Below are 27,218 nucleotides of genomic sequence, written 5' to 3' on the forward strand. Positions count from 1 at the left end.
CCGCATCTAAACCGTTACACTCAGACCTGATACCACATCTAAACCATTACACTCAGACCTGATACCACATCTAAGCCACTTTTATTTTTGTAAATGTTTACAAAATAAAGTTGGCTACAACATAGCCACTTTTATTTTTGTAAATGTTTTTGTATTCAAGGTGGAATTTATATATTATTACATGTATATCATTTTATATGTTACTTCATTTTTAACAAATACTTTGAAAATGCAATCAAATGTCTTCCATGCTCAGGAATCCATATGTACACACACACACACACACACACACACACTTGCAGGCATACGCATACACACCATGTTTTCTTGTTGAGCCAATCAGGAGGCCAGATTCTGCTGTATGTATGTCTCCTTTTTGCCAGCTGGAAGTTATTTGTAAAGTGCAGCAGTTGTGTATAAACTGGGAATTATATGGGAAAAGCATTTTTGTTTGCTATGTGAAAAATGGATTTAGCATTGCCATTTGGATCTCCTGAACAGCAAATACCTCAGACTGCACTTCAGCTGTTTACTTCAGATCATTATAATACTGTAGTAAAAAAGTCACATTTCCTGCTGAATCAGGGATTAAAGTGATTGGCTCATTTGCCAGACAAAGTAATGGAGAATGAATGTATTAAAATGTGCATGATGTAATAAGCAGTTCTTCTGGCTCTTTTCATAGACTGGGAGGGACTGAGCTGCCCCCTGGTGGTTGAACTATGTAAAATATGTGTCACACCTGCAGTTAGTCACCCAGCATTTGCGCAGGCCTGATGTGTTGTATCCATTTCTCTTCGTATCCATGGTGATCACTCCTGCCTTTCCTGTGGTGATTGGTTGGGGATACAGTGGGTGGAACATTTCATTTTTGGCATGCATCATACAACTGTTTTCTGAATGATTAAAATGTATAATTTTATTCCACAAATGATCATAAAAATGTGGTCCAGCAGTTGGATGGATTTTGCGATCAATAAACATTTGTTTAAACAAGATTTTGACAAGTTGTTTTTGGGCATGAATATAATGGTCAGTGCAGGTCTGTCATATACATTGCTAAAAGTCAAAAAGGTTATTTTCAAGACACATATCAGGACTGTATTCTGATATTCAGTTGTATTGCTAATCTGTGCACATTTGAAAATGTGAATGTTATTTAATAGCTAATAAGTGTAATATTTTCTAAATGTGTGTTTTTAATATAACAGCTCTTGTCTAATTTCGAAGAGAACTAAATATAAACACAAGAAAACAGCATAGCCTATTATACAGTGTATTCTAGGCCTACTTTACACATCTATGTACATACATATATGTAAGTAGCCTATGTTATATGTTAGTAGTTTCATGTGTGTACATATCATATATACATGTGTGTATGTGTGTGTATGTGTGTGTGTGTGTGCGTGTGTGTGTGTGTATGTGTGTGTATGTGCGTGTGCGTGTGTATGTTTGTGTGTATGTGTGTGTGTGTATGTGTGTGTGTATGTGTATGTGTGTGTGCGTGTGTATGTTTGTGTGTGTGTGTGTGTATGTGTGTGTGTATGTGTGTGTGTGTGTATGTGTGTGTGTGTGTGTATGTGTGTGTGTATGTGTATGTGTGTATGTGTGTGTATGTGTGTGTGCGTGTGTATGTTTGTGTGTATGTGTGCATGTGTATGTGCGTGTGTATGTGTGTGTGTGTGTGTGTGTATGTGTGTGTGCGTGTGTATGTTTGTGTGTATGTGTGTGTGTGTATGTGTGTGCGTGTGTGTGTGTGTGTGTATGTGTGTGTGCGTGTGTGTGTGTGTGTATGTGTGTGTGCGTGTGTATGTTTGTGTGTATGTGTATGTGTGTGTGTGCGTGTGTGTGTGTGTGTGTGTGTTTGTGCCTGTTTTTGTGTTTGTCCCTCCCTTGATTCTGCTGGCTTATCTGTAAAACAGATTACATCAGCACTTGAACACACACACCTCTGTATTCCGCAACGTGGTGTTCAAAGGTCCACTCACACCCACGGCAGTGTCAGCGCTGCTGTGTTCAGTGTTTGCTGTGCTTGGGCAGAACGGGAAGGGGCAACATGTCAGCAGCACCAGCTGAGCTCACTACTGGGGCTCAGGAGTGTCCCCTGGAAGCAGGGACAGCCATGACGGATGAGGCCATGACGGACGAGGCCATGACAGACAGCGCCATGATGGACGGCAGCGGCTCGGGGTCTCACCCACCCCTGCAGTCTGAGAGCGCAGCCGGGCCAGGACTCAACTGGAAACAGCAGCAGGCCAAGAGAAAGGCAAAGGAAAGGTGTTCAAAGAAAGTTCATGTGGCCTTTCTGCCAGAACGGTACGAGCCCCTGATAGAGGAAGACGATATCAAGGAAAGTGCAAAAGAGGACAGGAAACAGAAAAGGAAAGAAAAGTATAAAAAGTACAGAAAGGTATGTGAATAAAATCTCAGTTAGGACCTCAGTCCTTGTGCTGGTGGATGGAGCTTTATGCACTAAGCTACTGAAATATCCTTTTTTCGGATGATTTAACATCCTATAAGTAAATTATTTTGGACTTTTCCCTGTTGTGCATCTGACCTTTAACGTTAATCATTAACCCTGGTTTGTGGAGCTTGATGGACTTCAGTTATTTTATGGCCATGGAATGGTGGCCTGTTGCATTAAGGTTGGATTTAATTTACTCACCTGAACATATGATGAAATATATTACTTTTGTGTATTAAAATGTTAAAACAGCTTCAGGAAAATTACAAACTATGAAACTGACAATGTTTTGTCAGCTCTAACATAAATAGAACAGGCCATTCAGCCCAACAATGCTCGCCATTTTCCTGACTAGTGCTCGGATTACCTATAGACTAGATTGTATCCAACACTGTGGTCTTGAAAATCCCCAGTTTCTGCCTCTTCTAAGTGACCCAGCAGGCTATGTAAAAGTTATGTAAGTCGCTCGGGATAAGAGCGTCTGCTAAATGCCTGTAATGTAATGTAATGCTATTCCACACATTGACTACTCTGTGTAAAAACATTCTTCCTAATGTCTGTACAAATTAACTTCTGCTAATTTCCATTTATGTTCATTTGCATGTTGCAGCTCTCTGATTTAGTGCAGATCTCTGATTTACACAGTGCAGCTCTCTGATTTACACAGTGCTCTCCAGACACTGAAACCATTTAATTTACATGCTGCAACTCTGTACTTCACTGCAGTTTGACTGATGTCCTGTTGTGTTTGTGCAGAACGTGGGAAAGGCCTTGCGGTTCAGCTGGAAGTGCCTGGTAGCAGGACTGCAAATCTTCACTGCAGCCTACTCAGCACCTGTCTCCGCAGCTACTGTCCTGATGACCAACTCATACAGAACCAGGACCTGATCCATTGTCCTGATGACCAACTCCCACAGAACCAGGACCTGATCCACTGCGCTAACGACAAAGTCCCACAGAACCAGGACCTGATCCACTATCCTCATGACCAACTCATACAGAACCAGGACCTGATCCACTATCCTCATGACCAACTCATACTGAACCAGGACCTGATCCACTATCCTCATGACCAACTCATACAGAACCAGGACCTGATCCACTGTCCTCATGACCAATTCCCACAGAACCAGGACCTGATCCACTGTCCAAATGACCAACTCATACAGCAGCAGGACCTGATCCACTGTCCAAATGACAAACTCATACAGAACCAGGACCTGATCCACTGTCCTCATGACCAACTCCCACAGAACCAGGACCTGATCCACTGTCCAAATGACCAACTCATACAGAACCAGGACCTGATCCACTGTCCAAATGACAAACTCATACAGAACCAGGACCTGATCCACTGTCCTCATGACCAACTCCCACAGAACCAGGACCTGATCCACTGTCCAAATGACCAACTCATACAGAACCAGGACCTGATCCACTGTCCAAATGACCAACTCCCACAGAACCAAGACCTGATCCACGGTCCTCCTGACCAACTCCCACAGAACCAGGACCTGATCGACTGTCTTCATGACAAACTCCCACAGAACCAGGACCTGATCCACTTTCCTCAGGACCAACTCATAAAGAACCAGGACCTAATCCTGATTTAGTCTGGTGGGATCATGTGACTGATCTGGTGGGATCATGTGGCTGATCTGATGGGATCATGTGACTGATTGTTACTTCATCTCATATATTCTACAACCCATTACATCAGTATTTGAAGGGTATAAATGACAGTGGAAATAATGTATATATTTTATTCATATTTCATTCATGACATTAATTTGGATATGTTAATTTATTTTTTGGTTCACTGTATCATATCTGACCACATATGAACATAGTGCTTTATCTGAAAATACGTGCTTACATCCATAATATATTTATTCAGACATTAATGAAGTCCACTATTCCCAGTGCCAGTTCCACTGAGTGTGTGACTTTGTTGTGTAATATGTCATCTGTCTTTGAAAAAGAATAATCATGATTTGTTGTACTTTTATGTACACCATCTATATAGATGTGTACGTGTGAAGTCAAAATATGAAGCGTAGTTGTGCATATTGAAAATGTGTAGTGTATATGTGTGTAGTTAAAATGTTTGCAAAAATCATTTTTAAACATCTATTTGAAGATTTTCTAGTTCGCCAAATACCCCAATGATTCCAGAAAAGCAGAAGACAGGGTATTGTTTGAGTATGTGTACCACTACAGATGCATGATGGGAATGGAAGGACAAAGCATTGGCACAGAAAGGTGATGCATTAATTACTCTGTGTAGAGGCCAACTGTATACAGGCTGACTCATCACTCTAAATAATTACTCTGTGTAGAGGCCAACTGTATACGGGCTGACTCATCACTCTAAATAATTACTCTGTGTAGAGGCCAACTGTATACAGGCTGACTCGTCACTATAAATAATGAATTACTCTGTGTAGAGGCCAACTGTATACAGGCTGACTCATCACTCTAAATAATTACTCCGTGTAGAGGCCAACTGTATACAGGGTGACTTGTCACTCTAAATAATGAATTACTCTGTGTAAAGGCCAACTGTATACAGGGTGACATCACTCTAAATAATTACTCTGTGTAGAGGCCAACTGTATACAGGGTGACTCATCACTCTAAATAATTACTCTGTGTAGAGGCCAACTGTATACAGGCTGACTCATCACTATAAATAATTACTCTGTGTAGAGGCCAACTGTATGCAGGCTGACTCATGACTCTAAATAATTACTCTGTGTAGAGGCCAACTGTATACAGGCTGACTCATCACTCCAAATAATTACTCTGTGTAGAGGCCAACTGTATACAGGCTGACAGTTGTTGAAGAGGAGTATATGAAATGAAGGACTGAGTGAAGTAGAGAGTTTATAGAGGTGTGTAGTGCAGATGTGTGTAGTGAAAATGCGTAGGCCAGTAAAGATGCACGACAGGTTTAACAGGAATCATTGGTTTTACTGATATTACTATTACCCAAGAAAGTAACAGAAAACACCCCTTGTTGTTATGCAGCAAGCTAACAAGGAACAGCTGTGTGTCAGGCATGCACTGTTAGAAGTTTCTCACTGCCGGTGAGCTGGACACAGTGCAAAAAGCTGACAATTTTTAAAGCATGTCTCATCCACTCAAAAAGGTCTTTTGCCAGATGTTTTTTTTTTTTTAAGATCATCTTTGTTTCCCTCAAGAGGTGAAGATGGAGGTTATGAGGTCACTGTGGTCTGTCTGTCAGTGAACATATTTATAGAAGAGCTGAGCAGATTTTATTAAGGCTTTGGGACAAAGTCACATGGAAACATGTAGTAGGTATATAGAAAAAAAAATTAAATGGAAACATGTAGTAGGTATAAAATAAAAATATTAAATGTTATTTCTCATTTTGCAACTATAAAATCTGTACTTCAAAAATGTAAGCTTGAAAACATGAAATTATTGATTAATAAATCGACCTCTCACTAGCCAACAACAGTGAATGGCGCAGAGAGCTCAATGACGTAAACATTACATCACATTTATTAGGCAGACGCATATATGGCTATATATATATATATATATATATATATATATATATATATATATATATATATATATATATATAGCCATATATCTCGTAGATTTTACAATGCAACCAGTGGGCTGTCTTCACGGCCGAGCTCATTACGTGTCGTGGCGTCGGCGTCTGACGTATCCATTCCGCGACACAGGTGGCGTTACACAGGAGTTCCGTGATAAGTGCAGCCGTAGCCGGTTTTGCTTGTGTTTACCTGGTACTCTGGCAGTTTGTACAGTTTTTTCACCATGGCAGAACAGGCGCAGAACATTAGTGCTATTCCAACTGATGCAATCAGCAACATAAAAATCACGTCGGTTTGGACTTTTCTGCTTTCTGTAAGAAGTTGTTTTATTGCCTTGCTTGCTTACACAAACGACGCTTTGTATCTTGCATATTGCTCATTTTGTGAACTCTTGACTGTATAGGAACTGTATTGCTAGTTCGTGCTTCATAGGCTAGTATGGTTGTTTACCGTGAACAAGTTATATTACGCTTGCAAATTAACAAGAGGGATATATTTGTTTATATAATGTTTGTTAATATAATTGTTTTTTTTTCATGCTGTAATACCTTAATTATCCACGTATATAAAATGAAATACTTATTGTTGGTGAGAATGAAACCCTGATTACCCGTAGATCCAGTGGTCTGAATCCTGGTTGATCGGGTTGGGCTTGTTCCACACGCTCTGTTTCGCTGTAACTCTGGTGACGTTGCGGTTTTATCGGGCGCAGGTCTGTCACTTCCTTCTTATGGGTAAGTTTCCTAATTAATCCACTACTAGCTGCATTTTTAAAAGAGAATGATCTAATCGTGATGTGTTCCCATTACCTTGCGATTTAATACATAATATAACATGGTAGACGGGTAGTCATTTGAAGAGGATTCGGTTAGCGTTGCCCTGTACTCCAGTGATACAATACAAAACACATGGGCTTATTGAAAGTGAAGTATTAATAAGCAGCCTGGGTCATTTCTCTCTGATGTATACATATGCTGTGTGTTTCTCAGTGGGGATGGTGTACTCTGCAGAGTACATTAATGAAGTTGCTGCTTTGAACTGGAGGTGAGTCTGATTTCCACTTCACACCTGATGTTGCCGTCTCCCTGTATATATGGCCATGGGTTTATCAATGTATCAACTGCCACAAATATGAGGTTGCTTTACATTAAAAATCATATGTAGTTTAAGGACTTATTCAGCACTCTGAAACCACACTGAAATATAATACTTAAGTATTATTTTTTATGTATTTTGAAGATTTGAATTTAAAGAATTTAACCAATGGATAGTGAGTAGGTTGCACAAATGTAACTGATTTTATTTTTATTGTGTGTAATTGGTAATTTTTTCCATATTCAAATATAGTATTTGGAATCAATAACTTTAAGGTTTGTATCTAAAGTTTAATGCAATTTTGCCACTTCCGGACCAAAATTGAAGATTCTAATATAAAAAATGTATTCTGCGCCAGTATCTTTGTAGGGCGATGTGCAATTGGCGATTGCTTCGCCCAGGGTACAAGATGGTGTAGTTGGGTAGGGGTGCTGTTTCCAGCAATGCCTGGTGGTCAAATATAAAAATAAAAATTTTACTACCAATGTACTCATCATTTGCAGACTGTTTATTAAATTCTTTGTTAATAAGCAGGAATCGGTTTCTACTTCATACTTAGCTCTGAATATCCACATTAAATATGACCAAAATAGTATATGTTAAGCAAACAAACAAAAAATATGACTTTTAACAGTATTTTATATTAATAACTGAGTTTAGTTAGGATTGGCATCTTTACTGTGAGTGTTTTTCCACAGATTGTTCTCCAAATATCAGTACTTTGATTCCAAAGGAATGTTCATCTCGCTGGTGTTCTCTGCTCCTCTGCTGTGCAACACTGTTATTATTGTGGTAAGTGCTTTGCTGTGTAACCACTTGCAGCAGATTGGTTGAACGTACTGTGTTGTAGTTCGAAATGCAAGCAGCTGATTGGCTGAATGTGTTGTATTGCAGATGGTCTGGGTTTATAGGACGTTTGCGACAATGACTGAGTTGAAATCTCTGCAAGTAAAACGGAAGGCAGCAAGGACAAAGAGAAAAACAGAATGAAGATCAAACAGTTTCACACGCCTGTATATCAGTAACAGTCCCAGAATTACACACCAGAATACCAGTAACAGTCCCAGCATTACACACCAGAATATCAGTAACAGTCCCAGCATTACACACCAGAATATCAGTAACAGTCCCAGCATTACACACCAGAATACCAGTAACAGTCCCAGCATTACACACCAGAATATCAGTAACAGTCCCAGCATTACACACCAGAATATCAGTAACAGTCCCAGCATTACACACCAGAATACCAGTAACAGTCCCAGCATTACACACCAGAATATCAGTAACAGTCCCAGCATTACACACCAGAATACCAGTAACAGTCCCAGCATTACACACCAGAATACCAGTAACAGTCCCAGCATTACACACCAGAATATCAGTAACAGTCCCAGCATTACACACCAGAATATCAGTAACAGTCCCAGCATTACACACCAGAATATCAGTAACAGTCCCAGCATTACACACCAGAATATCAGTAACAGTCCCAGCATTACACACCAGAATATCAGTAACAGTCCCAGCATTACACACCAGAATATCAGTAACAGTCCCAGCATTACATGCATGTATATCAGTAACAGTCCCAGCATTACACACCAGAATATCAGTAACAGTCCCAGCATTACACACCAGAATATCAGTAACAGTCCCAGCATTACACACCAGAATATCAGTAACAGTCCCAGCATTACATGCATGTATATCAGTAACAGTCCCAGCATTACATGCATGTATATCAGTAACATTCCCAGAATGACACGCCTGTATATCAGTAACATTTCCAACACTACATGGATGCAGCACTAGCCTCGTACTTTCAGACCCTGCCGGTATGAATGGTAAGGGTCACGGTGGATAACTGCATAGAAACAATGTGCACAGCTTGTGTTTGCTTGAAACATTAATATACTTGAAAGGTGAGATTTGGACCTGTCCTTTAATGGACGGAGTCACTCATAATTGTGATTTGTGTTCCTCAGCAAAGATGACTGCTTTTTTTGTGTTTACATGAAAGTCTAATCTTAATGTGTTGGTACTGTCTTGATTATGTGTTTCTTTTTCTTAAATACCAAATGCACAAATTGTCAGTTGTCTGTTACAACCTTTTTACCAAGAGGTATGTCATTTCTCTATTTCTCTATCAGGATGCAGGTATCTGTAAAGATTCTTTTAAATCAAGTATTGTCCTTTACTAAAACAAACATGTAATTTTGTACAGGTGTGTGTTTGCGCATGTTTGTATTATATATAAAATCTTTCATTTTCAGTATTAATTCCTGTGGCCACATGGTGGTGCTGTTGTGTTTGATTATTGGAGTGAGTCTCCATGTCTTGCTGTGTCTGAAGTTGCTTGCGTAGCAGGTAGCCTGACACAGAGAACTCTCCCATATGCTGATGGGACTTTCCAAACCTTGTAGGAGGAAAAGCAAATGTAGTTCATGTGAACAGCGGAGCACCTATAATATGACATATAACATATTAAGTGTGTTTGTTTAGCAGGTGCCTTTTCATACACAGAGCAGTCTGTTCACCTGGACATTTATAATGGCAAACCTGTTCACCATGGCATTTGTAACAATAAACATGTTCACCAGGGCATTTTTAACTGCAAAGCTGGTCACCAGGGCATTTATAACAGTATTCCTGTTAGAGCATGTTATCTTTTAGCAATAAATCACATAATAGCAGACTATAATACACTTACATTACATTACATTACAGGCATTTAGCAGACGCTCTTATCCAGAGCGACTTACACAAGTTTTTACATTGTATCCATTTATACAGCTGGATATATATACTGAAGCAATGCAGGTTAAGTACCTTGCTCAAGGGTACAACGGCAGTGTCCTTACCCGGGAATCGAACCTGCGACCTTTCGGTTACAAGCGCAGTTCCTTACCCACTGTGCCACACTCCGTCCACTTCCCAGTGCACGTGCTGCCATTACCCAGAGTCACACCCGTTTCTGAAATAAGCACTTTTGTCATCATTGCAGTGAAAATGTCAAGTCTTATGTCGGGGAGCCCTGGAATATTTTACTGGACACGGAGGAAATTGGGGGCTCAAGGTTGAGAACCACACAGTTGGATTATAGATTAGGATTGTAAATATTGTGTAAGGAGCTACGGTGGAGAAGCTCTGTGGTCGGGACGAGCGAGAGCCTTTCACCTGGTTGGCAGGGAGTGCAAGTCGCCCTGCTGCAGCAGAGCGGATTGGTCGAGCTGGCGTGTAGCAGAGAGGATTGGTGGTCTAGCTGGTGTGTAGCAGAGCGGATTGGTCGAGCTGGCGTTCGGCAGAGCGGATTGGTGGTCTAGCTGGTGTGTAGGGTTGAATCCTGTCCTGTAAGTAGACGGGGGCTGTCCTGCAGCAGGGCTGTTGGCCATAGTGTAGGCTAGGATCAGGCTGTATGGCATAGGCCAGCAGGGTTGCAAGGAGGGAGTTGCAGTTCTTTAGAGGGGAGATTACCATAGCCTGGATCAGTAGCTGGGTGGATTACATGGTTAGTTATAGTCAAATCCTCCTGATGTACAGCAGTGGTTCTCAAACTCGATCCTGGGGGACCACTTTGTATGCTGGTTTTCGTTCCAACCTCAACTGCAATCCCAGAATTTTAACAAGCTGTTAATTTTTCTTAATTAGGTACTTTTCATGTTTTAGAGCTGGGGTCCCCAGTCTTATCCAGAAAGGGCTAGTACGGGTGCACACACCAGACTAATCAAGATGCTTAGCAAAGACTCTAGTGGTTGATTAGTAGAATCAGGTGTGTGCACCCACGCTGGGATCTATTTGCAAGATAAGAAGCAAACCAAGAGAGTACAGACCCAGAAGTGCCCATCTCAGCCAAAATGGAGAAGAGTTGGTGGTTGGCTGTGTCGATGCTGCAGACAAGTCTAGGAGAATCAGGACAGAGGAGAGGGATGAGGCTCTTGCATCAAAAGCCAGACTGGCGAGGGTCAAGCAGGTTGTTCGGATAGAGAAAACATAATTGATTTAGCGCTTCTCATTCAAGGGTTTTGGACAGAAAAGTTAGAAGTGATACAGGTTGATAGTTCTTGACATCAGAAGGGCCTGAGGTAGGTTTATTAAGGATTGGGGTAAAACGAGCCAAGTCAGAGGTAACATAGCCACAGGCAAGGGAGGCATTAATGATGGAGGACAGGTAAGGAAGGAGCTCATTGGACATAGACTGGAGGATTGTAGATGGGATGGGGTCTAGCGGACAGGTGGTTGCCTGATGAGTGGTCATGTCCTCCAACATCTTGAAGAAGGTGTAGCCGTGGGTTTGTCCTGGGGAGTAGGGGGCATCACTGGTTGAGTGAAGGCGTTCAAAGTAGGCCAAACAGTCATCTGCAGAAAGAGGAAAGGGAGATGGGGCAATGAGGAGGGAAGAGACAGAGGCGAACCGTTTGCGTGGGTTAGAGATACATGCACTTACCTTAGACTGGAAGAATGAGGTCTTAGCCAATGTGAGGGCAGATTTGAAGTCTGCCAGCAAGGTGTGCTATGACGTCAGGATCTGGATTTCCTCCATTTCCTCTCTGCAGCCTGCAGCAAGGTTCTGCTGGAGCGTAGTGACTCAGTCAGCCATGGGCAGGGGGGTGATGATCGTGCTGGTTTGGAGACAAGAGGACAAAGTGAGTGAAGGGACTGAGAGAGGCATGTGTTGAAGATGGAGGTAGCAAGGTCAACAGGCCAGTTAGAGAAAGAAGCAGGAGGAGGAAGTGTAGAGAGAGCAGTGGAGGTGAGGGAGGAGTGTGAGAGAGTGGAGAAGTTTCTCCTGAAAGTTGCAGTGGATGAGCTGTTAAAGGAGTTGTGGGAGAGTAGATCAAAGCAGTAAAGTCTAATATTTGGTTGCATAGCCCTTCAATGCAATAACTGCTTTAAGTCTACAACCCATTGACATCAGAAAACATTTGGTATCTTCTTTGGAAATGCATTTCTAGGCCTTCGCTACTGCTGCTTTCAGTCTTTTTCTTACTTTCAGGGGGTTTCTGTCTTTGGTTTTCTTTTCAGAAAGTGAGATGCATGCACTATTGGATTTAAATCAGGAGACCAGTCGAAAACTTTCCACTTTTTCCCCATTGATGCATTTTTGGTTGCACAGGCAGAGCATTTGATGCCATTGTTTTTCTACAGGATTAAGTGCCTGCTGATGAGTTTGGAGGAATTTCTTTGTACATAGCCAAACAGAATCTGTCTGTACACTTCCATATGCATCCTGCTGTTGCCAGCCTCCATTGCGGCATTAATAAAGACGAGCGAACCTGTTCCAGAAGCAGCCATATATGGCTAAAGGTGGTACTTTGGTCTCATCTGTCCTTAAAACTTTGTTCCAGAACTCTTTGTATTTTCTGGTGAATTCTAATCTGGCATTTCAATTCTTGTAGCTGATGAGTGGTTGGACCTGTCCTCAGACTTGTAATATCACACACACATTTTCACATTAACCCTTACTCACATTCCCTCACACACACACACACACACACACGCACACATACACACACACAAACCTTACTCACAGTCTCTCTCTATCTGTCTCTCTCTCTCACACACACACGCACATACACTAGCCTTTATTCCCACACACACGCACACATTCACCCTAAACCTTACTCACATACATAAACAGAATTACAAACAAATTATGACAACTACTATAAGATGCACAAGTGATTCCAAATTTGGAGAAGAACAACAATGGAAAAATTAACATAATATAATTTATACAAAAATTAGATCACAAACATCACACTTCTGTTTGGCTGCCTGAAAGGAAACATTCTGATCCCAGGGAGGAGTCCTCACTGAAATGAGGATTGTCTGCTTTAGTTATTCTGATAGGGTATTTGGTTTTTTCTGTAAAATGTTATGATGACTCAATGGCAACATGTAGAAACAGGCAAATTCTTGTGAGTCACATGGCAGGCGGTATTGGGACATAGAACTCGGTCAGGAGCTGAGATTTTCAAAATAAGGAGTCATGTGAAGCTGAAAGTTTTACTGAGTAAACGGGCCACATGGAGAGTATCAATGATGGCTTTTGTGTTTGCAGCTGTTTGCGGTGACAGATGGGTGATCATATTGGGCAGCACCTGGAGGTTTCCTTCTGCAGGAACCATTCAGATATGGGGCCCAGCTGAATGTTGGCTATGTAGGCACCAACAGGGGATAATTACCTCTGTAAAACATGCTAGCATGCATGTGTGTCCTTCCTGTAAAACATGCTAGCATGCATGTGTGTCCTTCCTGTAAAACATGCTAGCATGCATGTGTGTCCTTCCTGTAAAACATGCTAGCATGTATGTGTTTTCTTCCTGTAAGACATGCTAGCATGCATGTGCATTTTCTTCTTTGATGTGCAAACATACATGTGTATGGGCATATGCAAGACACATAATACACTTTATGAAGAACAACAAAAACATGAACCACTGTTTCTCATGCATAGTCCATGCAGTATTCTGTGCTGAAAGACACAGATGCATGTTAGCAGGAGAAACATGTATGGGGGCATGTCTTACAGAAAATCACACAAAAGCTTGTTCACACATTTTATTGAAAAATTACACAAGCATGTTAGCATGTCTTACAGAACACACATTACATTACATTACATTTATTTGGCAGACGCTTTTATCCAAAGCGACGTACAAAAAGTGCATTTCATGGTCATAGACAACTGCTAAGCACAGGTTCAGTAAGGTACAATACTTATTTTGTACAGCTATTTCTAGCCAAGAACACAGTTTAGTTCACACAGTGAACACTATTCAGACCTAACCTCTGCAAAGCCAACTAGGCAGAAGAATAAGCTACAGTATTAGGACAAATACAAATTACCAAAAAGTGCTGGGATGGGGCAACATGTAACAAGTGTCATGAAAAGGGGGTGGGGGGGGAGATTTAGAGTGAAATATACAGCGTACAGAACACACATGCGTGTTATCATGTGCTACAGTAAAATTCACACATGCATGTTAGTGTGTGTTACAGAACAACACGCATGCATGTTACAGAACAACACATATGCATGTTAGGGCATGCTACAGAATAGCACATGCATGCATGTTAGCATGTTACAGAACAACTCGCATGTTAGCGTGTGCTACAGAATAACACACACATGCATGTTAGCATGCTACAGAACAACACGCATGCATGTTAGCGCATGCTACAGAACAACACGCATGCATGTTAGCACATGCTACAGAACAACAAGCATGCATGTTAGCACATGCTACAGAACAACACGCATGCATGTTAGCGCATGCTACAGAACAACACGCATGCATGTTAGCGCATGCTACAGAACAACACGCATGCATGCTACAGAACAACACGCATGCATGTTAGCGCATGCTACAGAACAACACGCATGCATGCTACAGAACAACACGCATGCATGTTAGCGCATGCTACAGAAACGTTCCTGTCTCCTGTGGCCATGTTGTGCTTGTGCTCGGGCCCTCTGCAGCTGTCATTGCTGTTTCTCTCATTGATAAACGGAGGAGTCCTGCAGTCTGTGTGTTCTTTATTTTCTCATTATAGTGAGAATCCTGTATTTACCCAGTTTTCTGCTCGTTTATTTGTGGAATTGTCTGCTTATTGCTTTGTGTTGATCCAGCTATCCTGCTGTTTGTTTGCTCATGGATTCAGTTCTGTGTGAAACACACTGTACCTATTATTAAATTTTAGTTAAAAAAGCTGTACATTTTTTGAGAACTTCTAGCAAGATGCATGGTCACAGACTTTAGTTGATCTCTCACATTAATTGGTGATGACATATTAATAACTGATTTTGTTTTCTGTAAATGTGGTGAGCATGTTTCTGTGGGTACAGTGTGAAAGCCCTTGAGTGATCGTGGAGCTGTGTGGCCATCTTGTTCAGGAGGGTAATCAGCTTTACAGCCAGGATTACAACAGCACAGACAAGCTGGCTACAGGCTGCTAATTCCTCCTATCCTGTTAGACAACTCAACCACAAAGAGGGCTGGCTGACAGTGGAAATGCAAGGAATCTACACCCTTTTCCTTCAGACTTCCACACGATGGTCTGTCCCGGCCTGCTGGGAGGCAGCAAGCCCGTGTCCCCAGAACACCTCCTCTTCCAGCAAAAGACCAGAAAACCAGTGCTCACAGACACTCCTGTGGTCGGTACCTCACAGACACACTCCTGCAGTCTGTACCTCACAGACACACTCCTGCGCTCTGTACCTCACAGACACACTCCTGCGGTCTGTACCTCACAGACACACTCCTGCGGTCTGTACCTCACAGACACACTCCTGCGGTCTGTATCTCACAGACACACTCCTGCGGTCTGTACCTCACAGACACACTCCTGCAGTCTGTACCTCACAAACACACTCCTGCGGTTTGTACCTCACAGACACACTCCTGCAGTCTGTATCTCACAGACACACTCCTGTGGTCTGTACCTCACAGACACACTCCTGTGCTCTGTACCTCACAGACACACTCCTGCGCTCTGTACCTCACAGACACACTCGTGCGGTCTGTACCTCACAGACACACTCCTGCAGTCTGTATCTCACAGACACACTCCTGCGGTCTGTACCTCACAAACACACTCCTGTGGTCTGTACCTCACAGACACACTCCTGCGGTCTGTATCTCACAGACACACTCCTGCGGTCTGTATCTCACAGACACACTCCTGCGGTCTGTACCTCACAGACACACTCCTGCGGTCTGTATCACACAGACACACTCCTGCGGTCTGTACCTCACAGACACACTCCTGCGGTCTGTACCTCACAGACACACTCCTGCAGTCTGTATCTCACAGACACACTCCTGCAGTCTGTACCTGACAGACACTCCTGCAGTCTGTACCTCACAGACAGACTCCTGCTGTCTGTATCTCACAGACACACTCCTGCGGTCTGTATCTCACAGACACACTCCTGCGGTCTGTACCTCACAGACACACTCCTGCAGTCTGTACCTCACAAACACACTCCTGCGGTTTGTACCTCACAGACACACTCCTGCAGTCTGTATCTCACAGACACACTCCTGTGGTCTGTACCTCACAGACACACTCCTGTGCTCTGTACCTCACAGACACACTCCTGCGCTCTGTACCTCACAGACACACTCGTGCGGTCTGTACCTCACAGACACACTCCTGCAGTCTGTATCTCACAGACACACTCCTGCGGTCTGTACCTCACAAACACACTCCTGTGGTCTGTACCTCACAGACACACTCCTGCGGTCTGTATCTCACAGACACACTCCTGCGGTCTGTATCTCACAGACACACTCCTGCGGTCTGTACCTCACAGACACACTCCTGCGGTCTGTATCACACAGACACACTCCTGCGGTCTGTACCTCACAGACACACTCCTGCGGTCTGTACCTCACAGACACACTCCTGCAGTCTGTATCTCACAGACACACTCCTGCAGTCTGTACCTGACAGACACTCCTGCAGTCTGTACCTCACAGACAGACTCCTGCTGTCTGTATCTCACAGACACACTCCTGCGGTCTGTATCTCACAGACACACTCCTGCGGTCTGTACCTCACAGACACACTCCTGCGGTCTGTATCACACAGACACACTCCTGCGGTCTGTACCTCACAGACACACTCCTGCGGTCTGTACCTCACAGACACACTCCTGCAGTCTGTACCTGACAGACACTCCTGCAGTCTGTACCTCACAGACAGACTCCTGCTGTCTGTACCTCACAGATACTCCTGCAATTTGAACCTGGAGCACTGAAACTCCAGTCTGTGGTCACACCTGGAGCACTGATACCCCAGTCTGTGGTCACACCTGGAGCACTGATACCCCAGTCTGTAATCAAACCTGGAGCACTGAAACTCCAGTCTGTGATCACACCAGGAGCACTGATACTCCAGTCTGTGGTCACACCTGGAGCACTGAAACCCCAGTCTGTGGTCACACCTGGAGCACTGAAACTCCAGTCTGTGATCACACCTGGAGCACTGATACCCCAGTCTGTGGTCACACCTGGAGCACTGAAACTCCAGTCTGTTGTCACACCTGGAGCATTGAAACCCCAGTCTGTGGTCACACCTGGAGCACTGATACCCCAGTCTGTGATTACACTGGGAGCACTGATACCCTAGTCCGTTGTCAAACCTGGAGCACTGAAACCTCAGTCTGTGGTCACACCTGGAGCACTGATACCCCAGTCTGTGATCACGCCTGGAGCACTGAAACTCCAGTCTGTGTTCACACCTAAAGCACTGATACCCCAGTCAGTGATCACACCTGGAGCACTGATACCCCAGTCTGTGATCACACCTGGAGCACTGATACCCCAGTCTGTGGTCACACCTGGAGCACTGAAACCCCAGTCGGTGGTCACACCTGGACCACTGATACCCCAGTCTGTGATCACACCTGGAGCACTGAAACTCCAGTCTGTGATCACACCTGGAGCACTGATACCCCAGTCTGTGATCGCTCCTGGAGCACTGATACCCCAGCCTGTGATCACACCTGGAACACTGATACCCCAGTTTGTGGTCACACCTGGCTCACAGTCCTAACTGTAGCATGCCTCTCTTTCAGCACCACTGCAGAAGAGTAATCTAAATTGTGACAGGAAATCCTGCATTATGGAAACTTTGAGAAAAGAGTAATGTACAAAGCATATTAAAACGGTCATGTTCATCACTGTTGAGTGTCTTGTGGCAGCATTACTTCTCTGTAATGAGCATGCTCAGTTTGAGCTTATTCCTGCTCTACAAGTCCCCTGGAGCCACAGCTCTTTACTGAATTTTAGCTCAATCAGCACAAGCCCTGGTGAGGCAAGTGTAACACATTCAGTACTTTTTATTTAGAAGTCAATCAGAAAAATATTTCCACTGGGATTTTGGTCAGAAGTCAAGTGACCACATGTGATGTGTCACATTTTAGAGCAGAGTGCTACAGAGTAGCTGTGTTGTAACTTTGGGAAAGATAAGACTGACTACAATAGCAGTTTAGCTGTACTGCTGTCCAACCAAACACAGACTGGTGGGCTAGCTCTAACTGCTATTTCGTAGCCTCAGCAGTTAGAGCAGCTTTTAATTTAAGTATATTCGGTATATACCCTCCCAAGATCATAATTAGAATAGATTTGGAAAGACAGATGTTTAAAAATGGGTAGAAAAAAGGCATCAATCCTGATGTCTGTAGATTTTTACAGGAGCTCTCACACTCTACCTGCTGTAATACTCAACCTGCTCTAATACTCTACCTGCTGTAATACTCTACCTGCACTCATACTCTACCTGCTCTAATACTCTACCTGCTCTCACACTCTACCTGCTGTAATACTCTACCTGCTCTCACACTCTACCTGCTCTAATACTCTACCTGCTCTCACACTCTACCTGCTCTAATACCCTACCTGCTCTAATACTCTACCTGCTCTCACACTCTACCTGCTCTAATACTCTACCTGCTGTAATACTCTACCTGCTGTAATACTCTACCTGCTCTCACACTCTACCTGCTGTAATACTCCACCTGCTCTAATACTCTACCTGTTCTCATACTCTACCTGCTGGAATACCCTACCTGCTCTCACATTCTACCTGCTCTAATACTCTACCTACTGTAATACTCTACCTGCTCTCACACTCTACCTGCTGTAATACTCCACCTGCTCTAATACTCTACCTGTTCTCATACTCTACCTGCTCTAATACCCTACCTGCTCTAACACTCTACCTGTTCTAACATTGGGTGCTCTAGTGTAGTTCCAGCTTTAACCTTACCCCCTAACCCCTTAAATGATAATGAGGTGAAGTTCTAGCTTTCCTTCAGGAGGAAGTCTTAAGATGATTTATGGTGATGTAATTTCCTGTGGAATATAAAGCATGAGTTCTGTGGCATTACACAGTGAGGTTCCTCTTTCAGCTTCTGCTGCTCTGAAGCATGCTACCACATCCTTCCAGTTTAACTCTGTGTCCTCTGTTCACCGTTCTGTCCTCTTAACAATATTTATTCTTCAACAAGACTTTGAGCATGAGCTTCACCTGAGTGACCAGTTCACTGTGATCTCTGTCATTTTCCTGTGAGGCTTTTCTGCAGTTCTGATTATGTGCAGAAACCCAGGCTGCCCAGTGAAGAGGTTCTGTAGTTCCTTTGATCCTGCTACTAAACCTGAAACGCATCAGACCATTTGTACTAAACCTGAAACGCGTCAGACCATTTGTACTAAACCTGAAACGCGTCAGACCATTTGTACTAAACCTGAAATGCATCTGACCAGTTGTACTAAACCTGAAATGCATCTGACCAGTTGTACTAAACCTGAAATGCATCTGACCAGTTGTACTAAACCTGAAATGCATCTGACCAGTTGTACTAAACCTGAAATGCATCTGACCATTTGTACTAAACCTGAAATGCATCTGACCATTTGTACTAAACCTGAAATGCATCTGACCAGTTGTATTACACCTGGAATGCTTACCTTTGCATCTGGCAGCATCTATAAAAATAATAATAATAACCCTTCATACCACTACAGCGTAGTGGTATGAAGGGTCAGATAAGACTGAAGGATGGGTGGGGGTGTGTGGCAGGTGTGTGTGTGTGTAAAATAATGAACTACAGCGTAGTGGTATGAAGGGTCAGATAAGACTGAAGAATGGGTGGGGGTGTGTGTGTGTGTGAGTGTGTGTAAAATAATGAACTACAGCGTAGTGGTATGAAGGGTCAGATAAGACTAAAGGATGGGTGGGGGTGTGTGGCAGGTGTGGTGGGTGGGGGGAGGGGCTAGGGAGGTCAGTAATAATTTTAGTTGCACAGCAGTTTTCACAAAACACAAAAATGCTTTTTACAGTGAAACTGCACTGAGGCTGGGGTGTCTTAGGGAGTCATTTATAGCTTAGGCCAAGAGAAGACCTGTCACTGTAGGGCAGATCCTGTTACTGTCGAAAAGATCTGTCACTGAGGCTCTGTCATTGTAGAGCAGGTCTAACACTGCAGAGCAGGTCTGTCACTGTAGAGCAGGTCTGTAACTGTAGATCAGGTCTGTAACTGTAGAGCAGGTCCTGTTACTGTAGAGCAGGTCTGTAACTGTAGAGCAGGTCTGTCTCTGTAGAGCAGGTCTGTTACTGTAGAGCAGGTCTGTCTCTGTAGAGCAGGTCTGTAACTGTAGAGCAGGTCTGTCTCTGTAGAGCAGGTCTGTAACTGTAGAGCAGGTCTGTTACTGTAGAGCAAGTCTGTTGCTATAGAGCAGGTCTGTTACTGTAGAGCAGGTCTGTCTCTGTAGAGCAGGTCTGTAACTGTAGAGCAGGTCTGTTGCTATAGAGCAGGTGTGTTGCTATAAAGCAGGACTGTTGCTATAGAGCAGGTCTGTTGCTATAGAGCAGGGCTGTTACTGTAGAGCAGGTCTGTCACTGTAGAGCAAGTCTGTTGCTATAGGGCAGGTCTGTTGCTATAATGCAGGACTGTTGCTACAGAGCAGGTCTGTTGCTATAGAGCAGGTCTGTTACTGTACAGCAGGTCTGTTGCTGTCGATCAGGACTGTTGCTATAGAGCAGGTCCTGTTGCTATAGAGCAGGTCTGTTGCTATAAAGCAGGACTGTTGCTATAGAGCAGGTCTGTTGCTGTAAAGCAGGTCCTCTTGCCACTGGACAGGAGACAGGAGAGCGCTTGGACAGGAGAGCTCTTAGACAGGTGTTCCAGTGTATGGATGGGCCCCATGGTCTGGTATCTGTTAAGGCTCTGTTCCAGAGTGAGGTTGGGCCCCATGGTCTGGTATCTGTTAAGGCTCTGTTGCAATATGTGGTGGGCCCAGTGATCTGGTATGTGTTAAGGTTCTGTTCCAGTGTGAGGATAGGCCCCATGGTCCAGTATCTGTTAAGGCTCTGTTCCAGTGTGTGGATGGGCCCCACGGTCTGGTATCTGTTAAGGCGCTGTTCCAGTGTGTGGATGGGCCCCACAGTCTGGTATCTGTTAAGGCTCTGTTCCAGTGTGTGGATGGGCCCTGTGGTCTGTTATCTGTTAAGGCTCTGTTCTAGTGTGTGGATGGGCCCCATGGTCTGTTATCTGTTAAGGCTCTGTTCCAGTGTGTGGATGGGCCCCACAGTCTGGTATCTGTTAAGGCTCTGTTCCAGTGTGTGGATGGGCCCCGTGGTCTGTTATCTGTTAAGGCTCTATTCCAGTGTGTGGATGGGCCCCACAGTCTGGTATCTGTTAAGGCTCTATTCTAGTGTTTGAATGGGCCCCATGGTCTGTTATCTGTTAAGGCTCTATTCTAGTGTTCTGGATGGGCCCCATGGTCTGTTATCTGTTAAGGCTCTATTCTAGTGTGTGGATGGGCCCCATGGTCTGTTATCTGTTAAGGCTCTATTCCAGTGTGTGGATGGGTCCCATGGTCTGGTATCTGTTAAGGCTCTATTCCAGTGTGTGGATGGGCCCCATGGTCTGTTATCTGTTAAGGCTCTATTCCAGTGTGTGGATGGGCCCTATGGTCCAGTATCTGTTAAGGCTGTTCCAGAGTGAGGATGAGCTCAACAGTCTAGCAGTGAAACAGCCAACAGGAACCATATTCTGCACAAGTCTCTGCTGTGAATGCAAACACTGGAGCCTCCCATTGAAATCAAAGCAAAAAACTGAAGATTTAATTAAACTTCCTGGAGGGAATTTGCATTCTCTGCTTAACAGTTCTTATTATGAGCAGATTTCAAAGATATGTCAGATTTTTTTGGTTTTGGACATATTTAATGTAAATAAGTTATTCTCTTTTTCTCAATACAAAGTATACTGATTGTCAAGGCAGAGAAATGAAAAAGACATTTTGCATTTGGCTTCATGCTGTGCACACAGACTTCATTTTTGAAACTGAACAGCAATTTTCTGTCAGAGGAGATTAATGTTTTACTAGCTCCTGGAATGAGATTTTAACTACTGCATTCCATTGATAAGAAATTGCAACGCATTTAGTACTACAGCCTCCACAAGGGACACAACCTCACATCCTGATAGAGGGGCACTAATCCCCACACCCTGATAGAGAGGCACTAATCCCCACACCCTGATAGAGGGGCACTAAACCCCACACATTGATAGAGAGGCACTGAACCCCACACCCTGATGAAGGGGCACTGAACCCCACACCCTGATGAAGGGGCACTGAACCCCACACCCTGATGAAGGGGCACTGAACTCCACACACTGATAGAGAGGCACTGAACCCCACACCCTGATGAAGGGACACTGAACTCCACACCCTGATAGAGAGGCATTAAACCCCACACCCTGATGGAGGAGCACTAATCCCCACACCCTGATAGAGAGGCATTAAACCCCACACCCTGATGAAGGGGCACTGAACCCCACACCCTGATAGAGAGGCACTGAACCCCACACCCTGATAGAGAGGCATTAAACCCCACACCCTGATGAAGGGGCACTGAACCCCACACCCTGATAGAGAGGCATTAAACCCCACACCCTGATGGAGGAGCACTAATCCCCACACCCTGATAGAGAGGCATTAAACCCCACACCCTGATAGAGAGGCACTGAACCCCACACCCTGATGAAGGGGCACTGAACCCCACACCCTGTTTGAATGTGGTGAATTTGTGAAAGGACTGATTGGGTATGATTCAGGATGAAATCCAATTGTTATTTAAATTGTAGCAGAGTATACTTTTGTGAATGGCTTAATTTGGGAGAATCTGAATTAAGATGTTGAAGATAACATGGTTTTGCAAGTTAAACCCCTTGAACTGTTGTGGGGGTCAGTGCCAGAGGGACTGAAGAAGTTTTACAGTCAGAGTGGAAGATTTTGGAGGTCCTTTAGACTGTCATGTATGTGGGAAAGCCCCGATTCCACTCACCCCACTTACCAGAGCTTCTAATCTGCAGCATCTTATTTAAACAGTTCTGTCTTCTTCATGTTTATGCCTGAATGTCAGCGCTGCTGTAGTGTGCACAAACCGCAGTGTTGATGTTTACATACCTCCATCCATGCAAATCAAGCAGGCGTCTGTAGGCCTGATTGTGTTCACGACCCCTATATATCCATTTTCCACTGTAAGACACATGCTGTACATCTCTGTATTTTGTGTTAGGGTGTAAGAACACAGAATGTTTCTTTTCCAGTTAGTACTAGGGTTTGCTAACCAATTTATGTTGATCATTGCAACGGATACGAGAGAAGGCAAAAAAAACTGCAAGAGAAGGTAAGAAAGACAGAATAGGTTATCCTGTTTATTGCACAATTGTTACAGATATCATGTACATTGCAAGACATCTACATAGAGTGTATGTTGTATATCAGACAATATCTACACAGCCATAGGCCTACTGTATATCACATGATATCTACAGCTATACAGTATGTCTCATCTAACACATGAAGTCTAAATCATTAAGCATTAGTATTTCTCAATTTTTAAATCATACATGTAAACCTTAAATCATTATTACATTACATTTCAGCACTCTGGCCTGGCTTACTGTTATACGTTTATTAAATGTGTTCAGTTTGTGCACACAGACATGCAGCAGACGCAGCACAGTCACACAGCACAGACATCCATCACAGACATGCAGCACAGACATGCAGCATAGACACACAGCACAGACATGCAGCACAGACACACAGCACAGACATCCATCACAAACATACAGCAGAGAAACGCAGCACAGACATGCAGCACAGACATGCAGCACAGACATCCATCACAAACATACAGCAGAGACACACAGCACAGACATTCATCACAGACATGCAGCACAGACACACAGCACAGACATGCAGCACAGACACGCCGCACAGGCATCCATCACAAACATGCAGCACAGACATGCAGCACAGAGACACAGCACAGACATTCATCACAGACATGCAGCACAGACATCCATCACAGACATGCAAAACAGACACGCCGCACAGGCATCCATCACAAACATGCAGCACAGACATGCAGCACAGACACACAGCACAAAATGCTCAGCTCCCATTCACCACCCCTGTTCTGCAGCCCAGATCAGCAGCCCTGTAGTGCTGCCGTTTACACGACAAGCTCTGTTTGTTTTTTCAATTTCTCTGACTCACACACTATTATTAATATTCCATATTTTCATTGGACAATGACCCTTAATTGAACTTCCTGTGTTAGGGTTAGATTCACTAATCCCCTTGGACGAGCAGCCTCCCTGAGGCCATATGCGCTAGGAAATATTAGCAATTATCGGCATTCATTTCAACCCCTTACTGCACCTCACTGCAGCTCAGAAGCACAGCATCTGTAGAACCTGCCCCACGCTGAAGTACTGAGCTCACCGCACTCAGAAGTGCAGCATCTGCAGCATGAACCTGCCCCACGCTGAAGTACTGAGCTCACCGCACTCAGAAGTGCAGCATCTGCAGCATGAACCTGCCCCACGCTGAAGTACTGAGCTCACCGCACTCAGAAGTGCAGCATCTGCAGCATGAACCTGCCCCACGCTGAAGCTGGCTCCCCATTTGCAGCTCCCCATTCGAAATTGCCGGTCACCTTAAATCGGTTGCATTATGCAATTGTATGCTTTCACAGTCTTCCCTGCACATTTGCAAAGGCTATAATGTGCTTCGAAAAGTGAGCTAAGGCTCAAAGGAGAAATTTAACAATGATTAATTGCAGTGTACAGTGGAGACTGTAGCTGGTTAATTTCAGTGTACAGTGGAGACTGTAGCTGGTTAATTTCAGTGTACAGTTGAGACTGTAGCTGGTTAAATCAGTGTACAGAAGATAATGTAGCTGGTTAAATTAGTGTACAGTTGAGACTGTAGCTGGTTAATTTCAGTGTACAGTGGAGACTGTAGCTGGTTAAATCAGTGTACAGAAGACACTGTAGCTGGTTAAATTAGTGTACAGTTGAGACTGTAGCTGGTTAAATCAGTGTACAGTTGAGACTGTAGCTGGTTAAATCAGTGTACAGTTGAGACTGTAGCTGGTTAAATCAGTGTACAGTTGAGACTGTAGCTGGTTAAATCAGTGTACAGAAGAGAATGTAGCTGGTTAAATTAGTGTACAGTTGAGACTGTAGCTGGTTAAATCAGTGTACAGTTGAGACTGTAGCTGGTTAAATCAGTGTACAGTTGAGACTGTAGCTGGTTAAATCAGTGTACAGAAGAGAATGTAGCTGGTTAAATTAGTGTACAGTTGAGACTGTAGCTGGTTAAATCAGTGTACAGTTGAGACTGTAGCTGGTTAAATCAGTGTACAAAAGAGAATGTAGCTGGTTAAATTAGTGTACAGTGGAGACTGTAGCTGGTTAATTTCAGTGTACAGTGGAGACTGTAGCTGGTTAAATCAGTGTACAGTTGAGTGTTTTGAGGGGTTGGGTCAGTTTTGGGGGGCGGGGTCTGAGGGACAGAGGTCTGTGTATCCAGAGGAGTATAACAAGGCTACAGTTTCATGGGTTTCATGTGACTCTCATGCACAGATATTCAGAGTTATCCTCTCCAGCACATCCATAAACATCCACTGAACTATTTGAGAGGTTACCCTGGGGTATTCACCCGAACATTACCAAAACCAAAACCATTACTGGACATGCATGTGCAACTCTAATTTGAAGTCTTTTGGTTAAAAAAGAAAAGAGTGAAGCCCAGAGAGAATGTGGCAATGTCTAAGTATACATGTATGGCGCATAGCCTAACTCTGAACATGGCTTCACTTCCCCCGATAGGAACACTGCATGCACTGTACTCTCAGGCTGGTGGACATCTGAGACACAACATGGTGTACTCCAGCCAGAAGGACCACAAAAAGAATGATTATTAAAAAATAGATACGTATTTAGTCTTCAGAATAGAGATGCTCTTTGTTGCCAATGAACTCAAATGATGACTGCATGCCATGATCTAGCACAAGAAATGCTCTACTTTCTTCTCAGACAAACATATCCCTTTCAGCTAAAATATGTCCAGGCTGAAGGTCAAAGATGTTTAAAGGACATTGTATTCAAAAAGAGAACATATTTCCTAAATATTATCCAATTAACCAAACTTATGGGACATACAGTAAGTGTATATTTATGGGAATTTATATGATCACAGTGGTGACAGAATGATGGAACATTCGCATGGTTTGATTTTATTTAAATAGAATTGGTAATGAATGAGCTATAAACAGCAATGACTTTTACTCTTCAGCGCGACTTTTACTCTTCCCCAGTTTTACACTGGGAGTGTTACTCTTCACCAGTTTTATACAGAGACTGTTACTCTTCACCAGTTTTACACTGGGAATGTTACTCTTCACCAGTTTTATACTGAGAATGTTACTCTTCACCAGTTTTACACTGAGAGTGTTATTCTTCCCCAGTTTTACACTGGGAGTGTTACTCTTCACCAGTTTTACACTGAGAGTGTTACTCTTCACCAGTTTTACACTGAGAATCTTACTCTTCCCCAGTCCTATATTGAGAGTGTTACTCTTCCCCAGTCCTACTCTGAGAGTGATGCTCTTCCCCAGTTTTACACTAAGAGTGTTACTCTTCACCAGTTTTACACTGAGAGTGTTACTCTTCCCCAGTCCTACACTGGGAGTGTTACTCTTCCCCAGTTTTACACTGAGAGTGTTACTCTGTCCCAGTCCTACACTGAGTGTTACTCTTCACCTGTCCTACACTGAGAGTGTCACTCTTCACTAGACCTACACTGAGTGTGTTACTCTTCACCGTTTTACACTGTGAATGTTACTCTTCACCAGTTTTACACTGAGAATGTTAATCTTCACCAGACCTACACTGCAAGTGATAATAATTGGTAAACATATGTTTACAGGTAAGCTACCGCAGGTGTGCGTGCAGGAAAAAGTTGATAGAGGTGTTTGCAGGTAGAGGTTGGCAGAGGTGTATCCAGTTAAGAGTGGGTATATTTTTTTGTTGGTAAGAGTCAGTAGAGGTGTGTGCTGGTAAGAGTTGGTAGAGGTGTGTGCAGGTAAGAGTTGGTAAAGGTGTGTGAGGGTAAGAGTTGGTAGAGGTGTGTGAGGGTAAGAGTTGGTAGAGGTGTGTGCAGGTAAGAGTTGGTAGAGGTGTGTGCAGG

The 27,218-nt window shown here is 43.6% G+C and overlaps 2 protein-coding genes across 2 annotated transcripts; both read left to right on the forward strand.

Annotated features, from left to right (window-relative positions):
• Positions 1 to 1,963: 1,963 nt before the first annotated feature.
• Positions 1,964 to 5,852, forward strand: c1h1orf115 (chromosome 1 C1orf115 homolog). Its single transcript, XM_035391464.1, has 2 exons — positions 1,964 to 2,413; positions 3,224 to 5,852. Exons 1-2 carry the CDS (start codon positions 2,060 to 2,062, stop codon positions 3,353 to 3,355), a joined length of 486 nt encoding a protein of 161 aa, XP_035247355.1. The 5' UTR covers positions 1,964 to 2,059; the 3' UTR covers positions 3,356 to 5,852.
• Positions 5,853 to 6,107: 255 nt separating this feature from the next.
• On the forward strand, positions 6,108 to 9,434 carry LOC118212936 (transmembrane protein 18-like). Its single transcript, XM_035391478.1, has 5 exons — positions 6,108 to 6,370; positions 6,674 to 6,791; positions 7,047 to 7,101; positions 7,851 to 7,944; positions 8,047 to 9,434. Exons 1-5 carry the CDS (start codon positions 6,281 to 6,283, stop codon positions 8,140 to 8,142), a joined length of 453 nt encoding a protein of 150 aa, XP_035247369.1. The 5' UTR covers positions 6,108 to 6,280; the 3' UTR covers positions 8,143 to 9,434.
• Positions 9,435 to 27,218: the final 17,784 nt, after the last annotated feature.

This window comes from Anguilla anguilla, chromosome 1 (genome assembly GCF_013347855.1).
Source record: "Anguilla anguilla isolate fAngAng1 chromosome 1, fAngAng1.pri, whole genome shotgun sequence".
NCBI classification, from domain to species: domain Eukaryota; kingdom Metazoa; phylum Chordata; class Actinopteri; order Anguilliformes; family Anguillidae; genus Anguilla; species Anguilla anguilla.